At 35.7% G+C, this 18,558-nt stretch overlaps 3 protein-coding genes across 36 annotated transcripts in view; 1 reads left to right on the top strand and 2 right to left on the bottom strand.

The window, feature by feature from the left end:
* RSPH4A (radial spoke head component 4A) overlaps nucleotides 1–2,760 on the top strand; it is a 20,649-nt gene extending 17,889 nt beyond the window's left edge. The window contains exons 5-6 of the mRNA XM_021089223.2: nucleotides 925–1,042; nucleotides 2,476–2,760. Of these exons, the coding sequence (XP_020944882.1) occupies nucleotides 925–1,042; nucleotides 2,476–2,716 (359 nt within the window). The 3' untranslated portion in view covers nucleotides 2,717–2,760. The remainder of the gene's footprint in view (nucleotides 1–924; nucleotides 1,043–2,475) is intronic.
* Nucleotides 1–18,558, bottom strand: part of PHF3 (PHD finger protein 3) — a 1,103,753-nt gene that overhangs the window by 327,837 nt on the left and 757,358 nt on the right. The gene's annotated exons all lie outside the window — the stretch shown is intronic.
* Nucleotides 1–18,558, bottom strand: part of ZUP1 (zinc finger containing ubiquitin peptidase 1) — a 106,129-nt gene that overhangs the window by 78,790 nt on the left and 8,781 nt on the right. For 17 of the 34 annotated variants that reach the window (XR_014806660.1, XR_014806633.1, XR_014806728.1 and 14 more), the window contains 7 exons: nucleotides 18,295–18,463; nucleotides 13,809–13,997; nucleotides 13,348–13,513; nucleotides 9,147–9,298; nucleotides 7,573–7,793; nucleotides 6,146–6,197; nucleotides 5,397–5,517 (listed from right to left, as the gene is read on the bottom strand). Coding sequence is in view for 6 of the 34 variants with exons in the window: in XM_084961570.1 (XP_084817696.1) it covers nucleotides 6,150–6,197; nucleotides 7,573–7,793; nucleotides 9,147–9,298; nucleotides 13,348–13,513; nucleotides 13,809–13,997; nucleotides 18,295–18,463 (945 nt within the window). In the remaining 28 variants the exon portion in view is untranslated. Of the gene's footprint in view, nucleotides 1–5,191; nucleotides 5,518–5,960; nucleotides 6,198–7,572; nucleotides 7,794–9,146; nucleotides 9,299–10,065; nucleotides 10,931–10,977; nucleotides 13,514–13,808; nucleotides 13,998–18,294; nucleotides 18,464–18,558 lie in introns of those variants that run through there. The other 17 variants (XR_014806873.1, XR_014806930.1, XR_014806862.1 and 14 more) reach the window with 7 other exon arrangements.

The raw sequence follows: 18,558 nt of genomic DNA, 5'->3' as shown, positions 1-18,558 counted from the left end.
ACACACACACACACACACACACACAGAGTAAATGGTGGGAATAAAGACTAATGTAGCTAGCTAGCCCCTTCAAGAATTTTCTAGACAGAGGCTGCAGGAGTGCGATGGAGAAAGGAAACATAAATTGTCTGTAGCTCTTACTGGAAATGCTGACAGTTATCTTTTGTATCATTCTTATTTTACATTCTACAGAGTAAAATATTATAAGGTACTGTTTTGGAGTTTTTTTTTTTTTTTTCCTAGTCTATTATTTTTCTCATATTCTTTTTTTTTTTTTTTTTTTGCTATTTCTTGGGCCGCTCCCACGGCATATGGAGGTTCCCAGGCTAGGGGTCTCATCGGAGCTGTAGCCACCGGCCTACACCAGAGCCACAGCAACGCGGGATCCGAGCCGTGTCTGCGATCTACACCACAGCTCACGGCAACGCCGGATCGTTAACCCACTGAGCAAGGGCAGGGACCGAACCCGCAACCTCATGGTTCCTAGTCGGATTCGTTAACCACTGCGCCACGACGGGAACTCCCCCTTTCTCATATTCGTTTTTCTTCCTCTTCAGTTTTGGAGGTTTCATGCTTGTAACCCTAGCTCTCTTTCAAATATTTTTCCCTCCACAACATAGGCTTCCTCTCCCTTAGTGAAACTTACTATGTTGTACAAATGTACACATATACATATATAGACACAATTATAAAACTTATTTTCTGTTTACAAATACACACATATACATACATTTTTTTCAAATTTCATTGTTCCAGAAGGTTCATATAATACCCTCCTGATTTTATATTAAGCTATTGATGTTTTAACTTTTCTATGTCAAGTTGTATATGTGTTAAGATATATAAATATATCTTTTCTGTTACACAGTATATGCTTGTCTATTTAGGAGTTAAGTCTATTTCAAATTTCTCTTTGGTTTGTAGAGATCCAAAATATACCGCCTTGGACAACACGGTTATCCTCAAATCTAATTCCTCAATATGCTATTGCAGTCCTTAGATCCAACCTTTGGCCTGGAGCATATGCCTTTTCCAATGGCAAGTAAGTATGTGACAACTTACAAGGCCATTATTTTGATCATTTAACTTCTGGAAATTATAAGCTATCACTGGAATGTTACTACTATTTTAACTCTTCTTTGGCATGTTAAGTGTGTATGGCATAAGATTTATTCAAACAACATCTGTCTTATACAACAAAGCATCAAAATTTTTGACATTTGAGTGACTCAGACTTCTGCCTTTTCATCTGAATTATCCAATTAATGGAGCTAAGGTATGTTTTTTCTTCTATGATTATTTGAGCAATTGACATTCATTTATTGGAGGTCATTTTAAGTAGTGTTTAATTAGTTTAAATCTCATTTTGGTTGGATATCTGAGTTAAAGATAATTTAAAATATATATTAAGCTTTCAAGATAATTAGGATCAAGAGGGTGGTAAATGTCTTTTTATTTCTCATTGAGAGTATACACTTCCATTTGTCTTAGGCTTCCATTTCTTTCTTTGGGTCAGAAGCTCGATCAAACTGGAGAGAGCTGGGCAGTCAAATGTCAGATTAGCCATTAAAGTAACAAGCCAAAAATGGAAGTGTTGAGCCTTTCATCACTTGTTGTGATGATAGTATAAGAAGAGACAGTGATGATTCCCCCCTTTCCCATTTGCCCATGGAATAGCACACTGAGGAAGGTCAGATGGGTCACCACAGTTGTGGGGGTCATCTCACTGACAAGGAAGTCCCCGACATAAGGATCTTGCAGTTTTATGGGCCTGGGAGACAGCGGAAGGTAGGGAGGGGACAAGTACTAAGTAAGGAGTCATGAGTGGGGAAAAGTGTCTGTAAGGTTTCCCCTTTTCTCATTCAACCCCCATAAGGAGGCCTTGGCAGAGGGGCCTGAAGGTCTCTGCTGAAGGCCTCAAATGAAGGCACCTGAGCCAGGAACACAAATGTGTGAAGTGTATGACAGGCCAGAGGGCGAGAGTCCCTGCCCACCCCTCCCCTTAGACTGCAGTGCCCTGGCTGCTTGCCAAGTCTGGTGTGGAGCGGGCAGTTTCCCCTGTGAGGCTGACGCCCTAAAGGTTTTCTCATCCTCCAAGTTGGGCCTTAAAAAAATCACCCATAGGCCAGCAACTTCTTAATTCTAACTCTAAGGAAGGTGAGAAACTTTTAACTTAGTTGTTTTGTTTTTCTGAAAATAATTAAAAGATGAAAGGCTGTGGTCCAGGTGTAGGGTACATTTTGACAGGGTCTGGCCCCATGGTCTTCTTAACTAGCTTTTGATCATAGTAATTCCCTGTGGTGGAGGAATCACTTAGGGATATTTTACCTCTAATGCATTTTAAATGCACTTTTTTTTTTTTTTAACATTGTGGGACTATGATACTCTAAATACTTTATCCTTACAGGAAAGAAGGATCAGCTTTTCTTACTGAAAAATTATATATAACGGTCTACTTTTTTTTTTAACTTCTAGAAAGTTTGAAAACCTCTACATAGGGTGGGGTCATAAATACAGTCCAGACAGCTATACACCTCCAGTTCCACCACCAGTTTATCAAGAGTATCCTAGTGGACCAGAAATTACAGAAATGGATGACCCTAGTGTGGAAGAGGAGCAGGCTTTCAGGGCTGCACAAGAAGTAGCTGTAAACCTCACCGAAGAAAATGAAGAAACTGAGGAGGATGAAGATGAGGAAGATGATTATGACCAATAAAAATAAAATTAGTTCAGTCTTATGTGAGAGACTGATATACACAACATCTTATTTGAAAGTGATTTTATATACATACATGTGACAACTATTCATGCACAAAATACCATTCCTTGAAAACATAAAATTTGAATTTCATATGTGGAACTGTTAATATGTGCTTTAAGAAAGATGCTCAATGGGAGTTCTCTGGTAGCTCAGCAAGTTAAGGATCTGTCATAGCCACTGCTGTGGTAGGGGTTTGATCCCTGGCCTTTTGCAGGCCTCAGGTGTGCCCCCCGTCCCCAAATCAAAGAACAACAACAACAACAAAAAAAAACCAAAAATGATGCCCAATTGATTTTGCAGAGGCTAAATGACACTGTTTTACATTACTATTCTTATGGCTACAGCTAATGGGATATGTGCTTCCATGTTTTCATTTTTTTTTAAGCCTCAGGTTTAATTTCTTTTTTTCCTTTTTTCTTTTTGACCATGCCGCAGCATGCAGAAGTTCCAGGTTCAGAGACTGAATATGTACCAGAATAGTGACCAGAGCCACAGCACTGACAACGCCAGATCCTTACCCTGCTAGGCCACCGTGGAACTCCTAACATGGCAAGCCTGGAAATACATACTTGCTAACTCACAAAAGCTTCCTGAGAACTTCAATATTTTTTGAGTGTCAAGGAATGCTGAAGCCAAAAATACGGAAAATAACTAAATTAGAACATGTATTCTTTTTTTTTTTGTCTTTTTGCCTTTTCTGGGGCCGCACCCACGGCATATGGAGGTTCCCAGGCTAGGGGTCCAATCGGAGCTGTAGCCACCGGCCTACGCCAGAGCCACAGCAACGTGGGATCTGAACCACATCTGCAACCTACACCACAGCTCACACCGGATCCTTAACCCACTGAGCAAGGTCAGGGATCAAACCTGCAACCTCATGGTTCCTAGTCGGATTCATTAACCACTGAGCCACGACGGGAACTCCTAGAGCATGTATTCTTAAATGATCTGTGATATAGTGTATACTGTGGTGTGTGTGTGTATATGTGTGTGTGTGTATATATATCTCCTCCTTCACCCTGGGGAAATGGTATATAATTCAACTACCTGCTCGAAAGACTGTGGAAAAAATTCAAATTTTTTAACTCTTCTACTTGTTACTTCTTAAAGAAACTTCTCAATGTAACTCTTTCATCCTACTGAAGTTGGCTTTATCTAATTTGGGGAAAAGCGATTTGCATAAAGATGGCTAGCTGGGATATCCAGACTTTTCCATCACTGCTTTTCTGAAGCTAGTTATTTCCGTTCACCAAAAAAAGTATTTTTAAGCCCAATATGTGCCCTGAGGCTACTGTTAAAAATTAGACATTGCTTTTGAAATCTTAAGAGCTTACATTCAAAGAGGGAAGTATAAAAAGTAGATAGATAATTAGAATAGCAGGTATTGTGATACAATTATACCACAGGACAGTGTTTCTCAAACTGTGTATGATGATGAACCAACTTTTTTTTTTTTTTTTTTTTTTTTTTTGTCTTTTGTCTTTTTGTCTTTTTTTTTTGTTGTTGTTGTTGTTGTTGTTATTTCTTGGGCCGCTCCCGCGGCATATGGAGGTTCCCAGGCTAGGGGTTGAATCGGAGCTGTAGCCACTGGCCTACGCCAGAGCCACAGCAACGCGGGATCCGAGCCGCGTCTGCAACCTACACCACAGCTCACGGCAACGCCGGATCGTTAACCCACTGAGCAAGGGCAGGGACCGAACCCGCAACCTCATGGTTCCTAGTCGGATTCGTTAACCACTGCGCCACGACGGGAACTCCATGAACCAACTTTTAAAAAATTTCTAATCCATTACTATTACCTTTGTAAGATAAAACAGAAGTATGTCAGCAACTGTAATTTCTGTAATTATCTTGTCATAGACCAGCGATCTGCAGATTAGTGACTTCTACTTTGAGAAAGGCTGCTTATCAAACATTTAAAAGGTGCATTTAATCCAAACGTGAGCAGTCAGGAAGCACTTCTAAGAGGAAGCCCTTGTAAGAGAAGGAGAACTAAGGGGAAAAGGGCCCCAGGTAGCACCAGCTGAATTTTATCTTAGAGCAATGAAGAGGATTCAACCAAGGAGTCTCAAAATCACATTTGTGTTTTAAAACCACTTGGTTTCCTTGTGGAAAATGGACTGACATAGGATTAAGACATGGAAGCCAGTTAGGAGGTTTTCACATTGTCTAGATATGAGACAATGATAGTAGGAAGTAACATAACTTCATGGGAAAATACAATAAAAATCTGGTTACCAGTCTAAAGGACAGAATATTAGAAAGGCTGGCTTCTAGAGTTTTCCAACTGGCAATATTATTCACTTGGAGTGTAACTTTCAGTATTTGATGCAATAGATATTTCTAGAACTTCATTCCAGTAAGTTCTTATTCATTTTTTCATGGGATAGTAGACACTTGCTGCTTCTCTCTTTTACTGTTTATTATCTATTTCTTCATCTACCTTGATTTCCTTTAGAGAAACTGTCTCTGTCTTGCGGCATATGGTCACATGCTAATCAGATCTGCCTACTCTGGAATCTGATATTTGAGCAGAGACATTCTACCTCAGCTCCTAACTTGACTGCTCCCCCCTAAATCAGGCCATATTCTAGCCTCAAGAGTTGCCTTGGTTCTAGCACAGTTCCCTAGTTACCTGTGGAATCTGTGAGCTTCTGTTAATTTCAATGAATTCTCTTCTGTTTAAATTGGCCAGAGTAGGATTCTTGCTTGCAACCTTACATGGCAAATCCAACATGAATCTGAAAGCTTCTTTCCTACAGAACACATTAAACACAAGACTCTCATATCACAGTTGTGTAGGTAAGAGCCTAAATATTTAACAAAAGCAAACCCCTCTATTTAGAGCTAGGCCTGCTAAATATTAAGGTTATTTCTAAGTAGTAAGGAGGGAATTTCATTACATATATTTTATAACAGAAGAAATCAGAAGCTATAATGGTAAAAACTTGCAGGTGAGACAGCCTGGGTCTACACTCTGATTATGGCCATTTTCTTGGGCAAATTCCTCATCTCTCAGAGTTTCAGCTTCTTCACAGGGCTAATAATAGTCCTTGTCTCATAAAACTATTTTAGAGATTTAACTAGTTAATACATGAGAAATACTAGGAATATCTAACACAAGTAAGAACCCAATAGTCATATGACTATAATACAAAACCAGTTTCTGAAACATAGATAAGACAAGAAATACAAAATCTACAATGCAAACAAGATATTTTATTGGAATAATTACTAGACAATGAAGTACTAAAGGTGTAATTTAGACATTTTAGAAATTAAAAGTGGAGTATTTAAAAAATTCAGATTCATAAGATATATTAATAAATTTAATATCTGGATTTGAAAAATAAAGTAAAATTCCACAATCACTGACATGCTTACTTCTTCAAGGAATCTTCTCAGCTGTAAAGACTTGAGAAGCTTGTCTCCTGGCCTTGAAAAGGAATTTTTCAAAATGTTAATTGTTAAGTAAGAAATCAATTAATTAAAGTATATATTAATTATCATATAATATAAAAATAAAATCTGTAACTGTTTTCGAGATAATGAAAATTCCTTAAGGAATATTTCAACTTTAAACTTAGGCAATTAGAAATAAACATTTTTAAAGCCAAACTATAAAAAAATTAAAGGAAATTCCAGATAGAGATAAAACACAAGGAATTTAAAAGAAAATATCACTTCTTTCTAATGCAATAATGAGTCAAAAATTAAAATGCTCAAAGTCAGGGAGAGAGGCAGGTTAAAAATAGAGAGATGGAGAGATAGAGATGGGGCTTCAAGCAGAGAAATACTACCTAGGTCTCACTTCCAAAACCAGAAAGATATCAGCTAACTAAAATGTTCAGCTGGACTCCATGATAATATTTAACCTTTTCTAGGATCTCAAAAGTTATTTGTATCTTGGTGAACAAACATCTTGATATTTTATAGTAATTAAAATTAACCTCTAATTATATTCAGCCAAACTAATGAGAACAGAAGAAAAAATGAATGAAATTTTGGTATTTATGTCTTTGCAAAGAAACCTCTAATTTATCATAATTAAATTGAAGAACCTCAAACAACCCTTGCCTTTATATCCCAAATTGTAAGGCTGAAAAGATTACTCTTGCTCCCTTTCTCATTTTAAACAATTTTAGTCCTTTCCCATATCTATCTCTTCTCTCTTTATGGGAAACAAATGTGAAGTACTCTAGCAGAGACATTTTTTTAAGATTCAAGCATTTTCTAGACTCGATATGCTACCAGATAGCTTCAGTTTACACAAGTGGAGGGTTTCCAATCCCTAGGTATTCTTCTGTGATGTACTATTCATCACTTAAATGCAAGGGATAAAGAGGCAACTGTACTGAAGTTAATTTTTAGAAATGTATATATATCCAATAAGTGTGCATATATATCTACTTCCAATAATACATCCAATATATCCAAGTACCTAACAGATCCTCAGGAATCACCAGAATCACATCCAATAAACTATATTTATAAGATCAATATGAATTAGAACTTCTTGGATTAAGTTAGAGTTTCATACCATATACGTTGCCATTTTTCATTACTCCCCTGACATTAAAAAATTAAATTATGTATTATAAAGTTAAATAGTTTTATGAAGCTCTGAGCAAAATATGTGAAAGTACTGGGTACCATTTGAAATTTAAAGAAATTAAATGACATAAAACCAAATTATCTTTGACAACCCAATGTTATAGAATGAGGTGTTGGGAGTTACAAATAATTTTAACTAAAAATTGTAAACTCTAAATTCAACCTGTTCAAGCTTCACGTAAAAAATATTTACTTACAATTTTCTCCTCTGAAGAAAGAACACCTTCTACTGCCACTATCTGATACTGCTTATGTTTTAAATTTCCCACAAATTTCCGAAGTTGCTTGAGACTGCTAGCTTCCATGTCTTGCTTTAAGAATTTCTGCATGTCTCGAGAAGGCCATCCAGGATCAAATATTAGTAAACATAATGTTCGGTTTTTTCTCTCTTCAATTCCAACAATTGTTCGACTATGACCTATGAAAAAATTAAATAACAGCTATATATGTGTGTATGTGTCACATCTACCTATCTGTACCTATATACAGATACAAGTCACTATATACATATAATATATATACACACACACACACACACACATATAGACATACTATAAACTTTCCGTATATAGTGTGTGTGCAAATGTGTATTTAGAATATAAATATAGTCAGTCCCTCTGACATATAGGTTATCTGAGCTTTTCCAGTTCTAAGACACAAGAGTTTAGTTCCACTTTCTAACCTTCAGTTTTCCCTTGTCCAATTTTAGTTTTCTAAAGGCTTCATAGCAAAAAAAATTCTACTTCTACTATGCCATATATTTTAGTTTTGCTCTTCAAATCCCTTAGTCCTTCTAATTCAAATGATCTCAAATGAAAGGATTTGAAATTTACCTACTGGACAACAAAAGGTAAACAAGAGTAAATTTATATATACTAGAATTTCAATGGCAAGGGCTTAACCTTTATAGCTTGTATTCCAAAACAATGAAATTCCTAACATTTACTTCTTATTCCTGTCAATCCAAATAATTCATTCAACAAGATATATCAAATATCCATATGCCAGGCCCTACTCCAGGCCATTAGTAGTATAGATGTAAACCAAACAAATACTTCTGCCTTCATAGAGCTTATATTCTAATAAGAAGAAACACTCTAGGAGTTCTGTTGTGGCTCTGCAGGTGACAAACCCTACTAGTATCCATGAGGATGCAGGTTCGATGCCTGGCCCGCTCAGTGGGTTAAGGATCTCGTTTGCCATGAGCTGTGGTATAGGTCACAGACAAGGCTCGGATCCTGTGTTGCTATGGCTGTGGTGTAGGCTGGCAGCTGCAACTCTGATTCAACCCCAGCCTGGGAACTTCCATATACCACAGATGCGGCCCTAAAAAACAAAAAAACAAACAAAGAAGAAATATTTTATAAACAGGGTAAGTGAGGCTTATACTTATAATGTTAGATGAAGAAAAATAAAGTAAAGAAGAGGGATAGGACATGCCAGTGCTACAGGGTGAAAGGATAATGAGAAGAAATTTTTACAAAGGCGGTTAGGGAAGACCTCATTGAAGTAAGGTAAAGACCTGAAAAAGGTAAGGGATGAACAATAAAAGAAGAGTGAACCAAGTGGACCAGGGGGCCCCGAAGACGCCAAGGATACCATCCATTACTGGAATGTACTGTAATGACAATATAACTAAAAATCAAAGTGATGTCATAATACTCCTCTCCTCTCATTAGAATCCTAACCTATTCTGAGGCTTAAGCCAATTAATTGTCTTATAAAGATACTGTCTTGTAAGTTACACTTAATATCTGTAAGTTATACTAACCTTGATGCTGAAGATAAATAGGAGGTTTAGATGTACACACTACTTTTGGACTCCCCTCCCTCTCTGAAGAATAATAGTTCAATATCCATTCAAATAAGCGAGGGTGTGTACCCAAAGGACCAGTCGACTTGTGAAAGTCAATAATACGACACCTATAAAAAATTGACAAAAGGGGTTACTTAGAAAATATTAAAAAAAAAAAACATTTTCATCAGTGGAGTCACACAACAAATCCCTAATTTAGGATTAATTTTATCTCAGTATTATTTTTGTAAGAAGAAAGAAAATAAAAATTCTTTTATCTGAAAAACTTATTTCATGAGAAAATAGTTTAAATAAATTAATAAGGTTGATGACTGACACAAGTTATAAAAATTTCCTGACATATAAAATCTATATTAGTAGTAGGAGTTCCCATCGTGGCACAATGGTTAACGAATCCGACTAGGAACAATGAGGTTGTGGGTTCGATCCCTGGCCTTGCTCAGTGAGTTAAGGATCTGGTGTTGCCAGGAGCTGTGGTGTAGGTTGCAGATGCGGCTCGGATCCTGAATTGCTGTGGCTGTGGCATAGGCCAGCGGCTACAGCTCCAATTAGACTCCTAGCCTGGAAACCTCCATATGCCCCAGGTGCAGCCCTAGAAAAGGCAAAAAGCAAAAAAAAAAAGAAAATCTATGTTAGTAGTAAATGAGATCATACTTGATTTTCAAAAGTGTACATATAATCTTTAATTTTATTCTAAAGTCTCTAAACCAGATGATCAATTAGAAACTGAATTCTAATTATAATTCCTCGATAATCATTTGAAGCTATCAAAAATATCCTAAATATTTTTCCTGCCAGCTCTCTAAAATTTCTTATCTAATAATAGACAAGAAAAGACTACCCATAAAGACCATAGAAAAAAATCTTTATGTACCTGCATCTATACATCTATCTTCTATTTGGCAATAGACCATGATGGTATTGTTTTCTCAAAAGGAAGTCAACTGTGAATAAACCAAATTATTTTAACCAGAAGCACTATTTACACTTTTCAGCAACAATTTTGAAAAGGTTTAGTATAAGGTAAAGCAATTAAAAGCTTTATTCTTCACTTTACAATACAGCACACATATCTTATCCTTGTCCCTCCTGGTCAGAAAGTCTCCAAATACACCCAAACTATAATGGTTACTATCTTTAGCCTCAGCAAGTTTAGTGTTGATAACTTTCAACTGACTAATACTGAGTTTTAAATGTTGAACTTCTAGAAACACTCTCAAAAAGTAAGAACAGTGCTTTTGAGTTACCAGTTGACTGCAGGCTTACATTTAGAATCTGAATAGTATCCTATGGAGTGTAACTCATAGAAAGCCAAAGGAAGACATTTCAATAACTAGTAAACAAATTCAGGGTATAGTAATAAAAAGGCTTTACTAAAAAACTAAACTATTTCAGGTACTAAGAAAACAGCTGGATATGTTGGGTATTTTAGACAAAAACCTTCCTTTCCTTAAAAATGACTTAAAAGCTCAGGACATGAGAAAGCATATGTAATCTGAAGGTGTGGACAGAATGGCAAAAAGGATGAGAGAAAAAAGAAATTTTGAGAGCATTAAGATAGCCCTTTTGATTTAATTAATTTGATGAAGTTATTATACATACATTAGTTTTTCTATTTAAGATTTAAGAAAGGAGTTCCTGTCATGGTGCAGTGGAAATGAATCCAACTAGGAACGATGAGATTGCGGGTTCGATCCCTGGCCTCACTCTGTGGGTTAAGGATCCAGAGTTGTGGTGAGCTGTGGTGCAGGTTGCAGACATGGCTTGGATTCTGTGTTGCTGTGGCTGTGGTGTAGGCTGGCAGCTGTGGCTCCGATTAGACCCCTAGCCTGCGAACTTCCATATTCCACGTGCGTGGCCCTAAAAAGCCAAAAAAAAAGATTTAAGAAATACTTCAACTTCAACATCATTATGATAGAAATGATGTAAAACACTGGCTAGATTACATAGAAACAAATATAAAAGGAATATAGAGCCATGAAGCTTAAGGCAAAACTTCCCATTAGGGATGATCATAAGTATCTATCTCTGATGCTTCCTGAGAGCCCAACAACATAACAGTGAAGGAGAAAATGATTTAAATACCCATGGAGGAAGATAATGGAGATAGACAAGAAACTGGCACATATTTTTGAAAATGGAAAGCAGGAGAGGAGAAACATAAAAGTGAATGCAAAAAAATACAGACAGTAGTCTTAAAACCCAAGAGAGGATAAAAGATTAGTGACACTAGGTATTGAGTAGCATAGTAGTGGTGCTAAAAATATGAGCTTAATTGAAAATTTGCATAAGGAGGGCAAATCATGCTTCAACTTCCCACTCCACCAGTGTAGGAGCTGTAGGCAAGAGTAGAGAACTTTTCTCTGAATGGCCTCTGAGAAAAGATCTTTCTCTATACTCATACCTGAGAGTCCCCGACCACACAGAAAACTTCACCTAAGAAGTCTCCTCATTTACAAGCTCCATGAAATCCTATAGGACACCAATCAGCTTTTTATTGCCTCTTTCCTCATTTTAGAATTGGTCAGCTAAGGATTTTCAAAAGTTAGAAGAGAGCCTTTTACATGGAAAAGACTAAAATAAATAGGCATGAAAACAATTTAATGGAAGAAACAGAAAAATCTAAGGACTAGAAAAGAAATGTTGGAAAAACATTTTACCATAAAAGACTATAACGCTATGAAATTAGCCCTTAAAATTAAAACATGATTGTGAAAACAAAAAGTTCAATAGAGTAGTTGGGAGATAAAGTTGATTAAATGTAGATAGTAAAACAAAAAGCAAAGATGAAAAAATGAGACATGACCAATAAACTTACAACATCAAAGAAGTTCAACGGCCAACTATTAGGAGTTCCAGAAAGAAAAAAGAAAATAAAGGGATCATAATTATCAAACAACAGTTAACCACTAAGCTCTTACTACATGCCAGTCATAGTCTTAAGCACTGTATTATCTCATTTAATTATCATTACAATTCTATGAAGCAGTTACTATTTACGTTCTATTACCAATGAGGAAACTAGGGCACAGACAAGTTAAGTCATAGAGCTAATGAGCAGAAAGCTAGAATCAATTGTAAGGCAATCTTACTTCAAAGTCTAAGCTCTTAACTGCTATACTCAGATCTTATAACCTACAATTCCAGATAAAAGGAAAAACAAATGCCTAACACAATGAATCAAAGCCCATATCTAATGATGAAAATGTCATAGTATAAGGCCAAGAAAAGATGGGAAAAAACTTCCAGAGAAAATAAATAGGTTATACATAAAGGAACAAATATCAGATGGCATCTTATCTTCTAAATAGTAATACTGACTGCTTAGAAGGCAATAGAGTAACAACTTAATCTGATCTGGAAATGATTTTGAGTTAAAAATAATACAGCCACACAAACAATCAATCAATAAGACTAGGTACCCTTTCTTAGGAAGCTAATAAAGAAAGTGTTCAAGCAAAAGAGAGTAATCCAAAAAAAAGAGAAAGACATGGAATCCAGGAAAAATCCAGGATCCAATTCAAGAAAATAATGAATAAATGCTACATGATTAGAGCTGTGGAAGGGACCTAGAAGGCAAATAATCCAGACTAAAGCAAAGAGGACAGACAGCTTCAAAAAAAGGTGTCCAGGAATAAGGACTGCCCCAGATTACATGAAAAGGGGAATTTTTGGAAAAAACTTGACCATGATGCAGTCAAACAGTAAAAGGGCAATTCTTAACTCAAGGAAAATTTGGAAAGCTTTTCAAGAAAGGTATAAAATCAGCAATGAATTATATTTACACAGCCGTGATATAAACCTGATTTTAACTTAATAAAAACTGAGATTTAACCATATTATAAGATTTGAGGGTAAACAGGTGGGAGATACAAGGAGAATGCAATAGACAATGTCTAAAACTGATAAACGAAGAAAAAGTCATGAGAGCATATTATTTGAAAACAATGGAAGTGACAGCTGCCTCTGAGAAACAGTGGACTTGAGGACAAAGAAAAGCATGAAAAAAGGAATGAATTGCTGGTTTACATTATATCTTTCATTTTATTTTATTAATGCTACTTAAATTTTATTTTCTCACTATCCCTTTGATAGAAAAACACAAACAAAAACCTCCCACATATGATAACATTAACTTGGGTGTTTAGGTACATACTTTATCCTTAGGGAGGTCAGAAGTGTATATACTTCACATGCTCCGATCCAGGCCTTTGTTCCTTGTAACCTGTTATTAAGTTGAGAGGCACCCTGAGGATCAAAACCTTCCTTCCACGCATCTTCAATCATAGACTGAATTTTTGGAATGCATGGAACCGACATATCTAAAATTATACAAAGCAAACATGTAATATGACAGTTACTAAAGTACTGAATAATATCATTTAGTGGTATACCATATATTCTAGAGGAACCTACAATGCAGTTAAGACAGTTATTTCTAACATTTTCTATTGTATCATCTTTTTTCTTCCTTCAATCAGAATTCAGGTTTTTAATATAAATATTCATTAAAATACATCTTCATTAAACCTATGAGTTGTGCCTACTGTATATTAATTTATTCCAGAGCATGTACTTTACCAGATGATAAGCTCAGAGTATTGTTATTTCACATACCTTTGAGGCAATCACCATAAGCATCATTTTGTAATAATGACGAAAGCAGCATTTGGAAATTTCTGTAACCACAACCCCAACCTTTGTCACCAAAAGATGAATGAAAGTGATCCACTACTGTAGAAAGCCACACACGTCTCACATCTGTGGCAGCATTCTGGTAATACCTGTAAAGTGCTTCCATAATTCCTAAAGTGGAAAAGAGATTTAGAAGGTTTAGAAGGATGTTCATTGTTCTATGGCTGTCTCATATATTTCTAACATCATCTTTCTCAAGGCCACCTCTAAATCCTATTGATTTCATTTTCATTATCTTTTTACTGATATAATCTTAGTTTACATCTTGCTTGTTTACCACTATGCAAGTTTCTTAATACTAGCATATTGCCTATGGAATAGTTTTAATCCATGGAATAGGAATCCCACAGCAAGCTATCCTCTAACTTAACTATATTTCAAACCACTATTCTTACCATAATTTTGTCTATAACCCAAGTAAAGGAATTAAACATGATTCTGACCATAGAGTTTTCATGCAATTACAATATTTGCTAAGCACTTTTTATATACCTAGTACTATGCTAAGCATTAAGGATACAAAAGATGTATATGACAATATTCCTTAAACTCTCCTGGACTGAGATAAACAAGGTGTTATGATCGGGTATATCTGACTCCATCTCTTTCCTCCTTCTACTATACTCTTCCTGTATTTTCAAATCCTACTGACACTTTCAGGAGCAAATGCTACAGTCTTCATAAACACTTTTCCTGATTCCACAACCCCAAACAAAAAGGTCCTCTTTCCCTTAAGCATCAATATTTATTTGCTGTGCCTCCTAGGTACTAGCCATATTCCATCATGGCAGAATACTAAAGTTCTTTGTATTACTTGACAGATTCTATGAAGCTTATGGGCAGGAAAGTCTTTTCAGATAACCCGTACTTTCTCATATAGAACAGAGTATCAAAAAGACAATCACTAAATGTTTTACTTGAATGGAGGGTATCCCATAGGAAAATGGGCTTTTGTCTGTAAGAAGGTAGAGTCAATAAATCAAAACAATTATGTGAACCAAGAGTTGTAGCTGTGCCTACACCATGGAGGATTGAAATACAGATCAGTATAATCTTTTCCAAGGAACTTAAAACATGCGACATAAGTCATGAAAAAGAACGATTACTACGCTATATAACTGAGTACTAAATGTTGCAGGCATGGAATGGGTACTCTAGGAATTCAGAAAAATTAATGTGAGGTTCAGTATCATAGACTTTGATGAAGAAATCAAGATTTGAGAGAGACCTTTAAGAATCAAGTGGAATAATAGAAAAATAGAAAAAAAGAGTTATGTACATTCTAATATGCTTTGGCATAGTTATTATTAACTCAGTGTTGCCTCATCGTCTAGGTAACACCATCCTAGCAACATCATGTAACTTGCTTTTAAGGGAAAATTTCCTCATAATAAAGTTTTTATATTTCTTAGCCACTAAAGCTCTTTAGATATTTCCCAAGACAAATCTATCCTTTGTTAAATTATATTCTATTATTAACATAATAACAAGAAACTCTTAAAATAATAGATGCTTCGGTTAACATTTTCATAACCAACTAAACATAAAAATCTTATTTGGGACTCAGGATTTCCTGGTTCTGGATGTCTGTTTCCCTCCAAGGGTTAGAGAAGTTTTCAGAGAGCCAGTGTCTCCTGGAGGGAAGACTTCAACATGGTTAGTGCTCTGGTTTTATACCTGGCGCCCCTGTTGCCACCCAGGGGATGCCCCCTGATGGCCTGATGCTGGTGACTAGAAGGGCATGCATTCCTGGGTCCCACATGACTATGACAATTGGAAAAATGATTCTTGGAAGAGTGGCCCTCAAGGGTACCACATGGACAAAAGACATAATATTCCCCAGTCTTTCTTTGTCCTAGAGCTTCAGCCTGGGGGGCAAGCTTTCTTTGTCCTAGAGCTTCAGCCTGGGGGGCAAGCTTCAGCCTGGAGGGCAAGCTTCTTTGTCCTAGAGCTTCAGCCTGGCACATACCTAGTGAACTAGGGATCATCTAGAATTTATAATTTAACAAAGGATAGATTGACCTTGTTAAATTATATTCTGTTGTTAATAACAAATAAGTGTATCATATTAGGCATCTGCTGGGAAGCCCTATCCTGTGCAGAAACCTTTTTGCAGGGAGATCCTTGGAGAAATATAAAGACAGCTTTCAGAAACAGACCGACGGATATATGAAAATATGACATACGTATTACACATACATGGAGATAGTACAGATTTGCTAAATGGTACTAAGATGAATAAGCAATAACAACCTAGTATTATAAGTATTACTATAAATACGGGGAAAAATTAGATTCATACCTTTGCTCTCTCTCTCACTTCCCCCTTCCCCTCCCTCTCTCTCTCACAAACTTATGCACAAATAAATTCCAAGCCAATTAAAAGTCAAAATATGAAAAGCAAGGTATAAATTTTTAAAGACAATATAAAAGCATATGTTTATTATCTCAAAGATGGGGGAGTTTCTTAAGACATTTAGAACACAAATAAAAGGAAAGAGTGAGAAATTTGACTGTATTCAATTTTAAAATTCTGTCTAATCAAAGATACCATATACAAAATGTAAAGGCAAATTATAGACTTAAGAAATTTGTTCTTCATATGATCAATGAAGAATTAGTAACCTGAATACCTAATGGACTTCCAAAATCAATAAGAAAAAGACAACCCAACAGAGAAGGGAAAGGAAAGGAATAGGTTATTTACAGAAGAAACTAACTCAGAACATCAGGGAAATGCAATTAAGAGATGTACCCTCTCATGTACTATTAAATGGTAAAAATTAAAGTGTCACAATACAAATCGTGAATCAGAATACATTGACACAGAGGCAGACTATAACCATTTTAAGAAAACACTCCATAATAACCTTAACAAAGTTAATTACGCACATGCCCTTTAATGTAGTATTTCTAGTGTGGATGTTAGAGAAACTCTTGAAGAGGAAAGCTGTTCATAACTTGTAAGAATGGGAAAACATGGGAAACAATCTAAGTCATATGAGGAAGTACTACACCGCAATCAAAATGAATGAGGAACAATGATAAGACTCAACACATTTGAGCAAATCCAATGAGAGGATACATGTTGTATACCAATTCACATGTAATTTAAAATACAAAATATTATGCTTTTATGAAAACTTATATATGAGATAAATTATTAAAACATAAATGAGACTGATAAATACCCAGTGCAGGATAATGATTCCCCTTGTGGAAGAGAAGAAATTGGAATCAAAGAGGTATACACAAACGGTTTAATGTTTCATATGAAAAGTTTCACAGTTTTAAAACATTAAATTTCATAAAAGCTGGGTGATGAGAACAAAGCTGTTTCCACATAAATTTTTTTAAACTACACTAACAGATATGTTAAAAAAAAAAGTGGGAGTTCCTGTTGTGGCACAGAAACAAATCCGACTAATATCCACGAGGATGTGCGGATGTGGGTTCGATCTCTGGCCTCACTCAGTGGGTCAGGGATCTAGCGTTGCCATGAGCTGTGGCGTAGGTTGCAGATGTAGCTCGAATCCCACATTGCTGTGGCTGTGCTGTAGGCCAGCGGCTGTGGCTTTGATTCAACCCCTAGCCTGGGAACTTCCATATGCCATGGATGTGGCTCTAAAAAGAAAGTTAAAAATATCAAGAAAAAGGCATTTTTTTGGAACAAGGCAGATCCGATTGTGAATACTAGGTAGGCCAATAACTAGCTATGTAACTTTACCTGGGAAAGTAATTTGTCCCAAGTCACAATTTCCTCATCCAGAAAAATCTAAAAGTAAACAGGATTTTTGTTTTGAGAGTTACATGATACAATATATAAAGGTCTTAGCACCTGAAATTGTACTAAATATGGTAGCCACTATTTACATGTGGCTACCTGAATACTTGCAATGTGACTTGTTCAAATTGAGATGTTCTGTAAAGTATCAAATACACATTGGATTTTGAAGAATGCAAGATTGCAAAATATCACATTAACAGTTTTTAATGCTGATTCATGTTGAATAATATGGACACACGGGAAAAATACTAAAATTAATTTCACCTAGTCCTTTTTACTTTTTCTAATATGACTACTGGAAATTTAAAATTATTTATGTGGCTCACATTCTATTAGACAGCATTTGTCTGCAACACAGTAAGCACTCAATAAAACCTTTTCTAAAAGGTTCCATTTCAAACATCAAGTAAACTGATACAATATAAAAGTGAATTATTTACTGTAAAAATAGAGAAGTTTGGAAGTTTTAAAACATATTTTAAAAAATTATTTCTACAAAGTCTCACCTAAAACTAAATAAACTGTGGATTATGAAAATTAAGCAAAATTCAAATAATTCTAATTATTACTTCAGTGATGTATGGAATATTAAAACCAAGATCTGACTGTTTAAATACTCACCAGAAGTTTTTGTTTTTCCATCATCAATACCGATAGCTAGTGATTCCATCATATCAGCTTTTCTTCTATGAAATTCAGATGGATGCATTTTTCCCCTATTCACTTCTATCTCCATATTTCGTAGCTGCTGTTGTTTGTACCCTCCAGAATTATCCAAACCGTACTGTCTCTATTAAACATAAAAATGAATTACTCAATTTTTATCTCCCTTTATGTCAATGAAGATGGAAACTTACCATTATTTTATATATCAAAAAATGCATT

Source organism: Sus scrofa, chromosome 1 (genome assembly GCF_054392235.1).
Source record: "Sus scrofa isolate SSC_HxYL_T2T_F1_AM1 chromosome 1, Sscrofa_HxYL_maternal_Yorkshire_Landrace_v2.0, whole genome shotgun sequence".
Taxonomy (NCBI): Eukaryota; Metazoa; Chordata; class Mammalia; order Artiodactyla; family Suidae; genus Sus; species Sus scrofa.
Note: the sequence above shows the minus strand (reverse complement) of the source record. Positions and strands in the feature narration are given on the sequence as shown.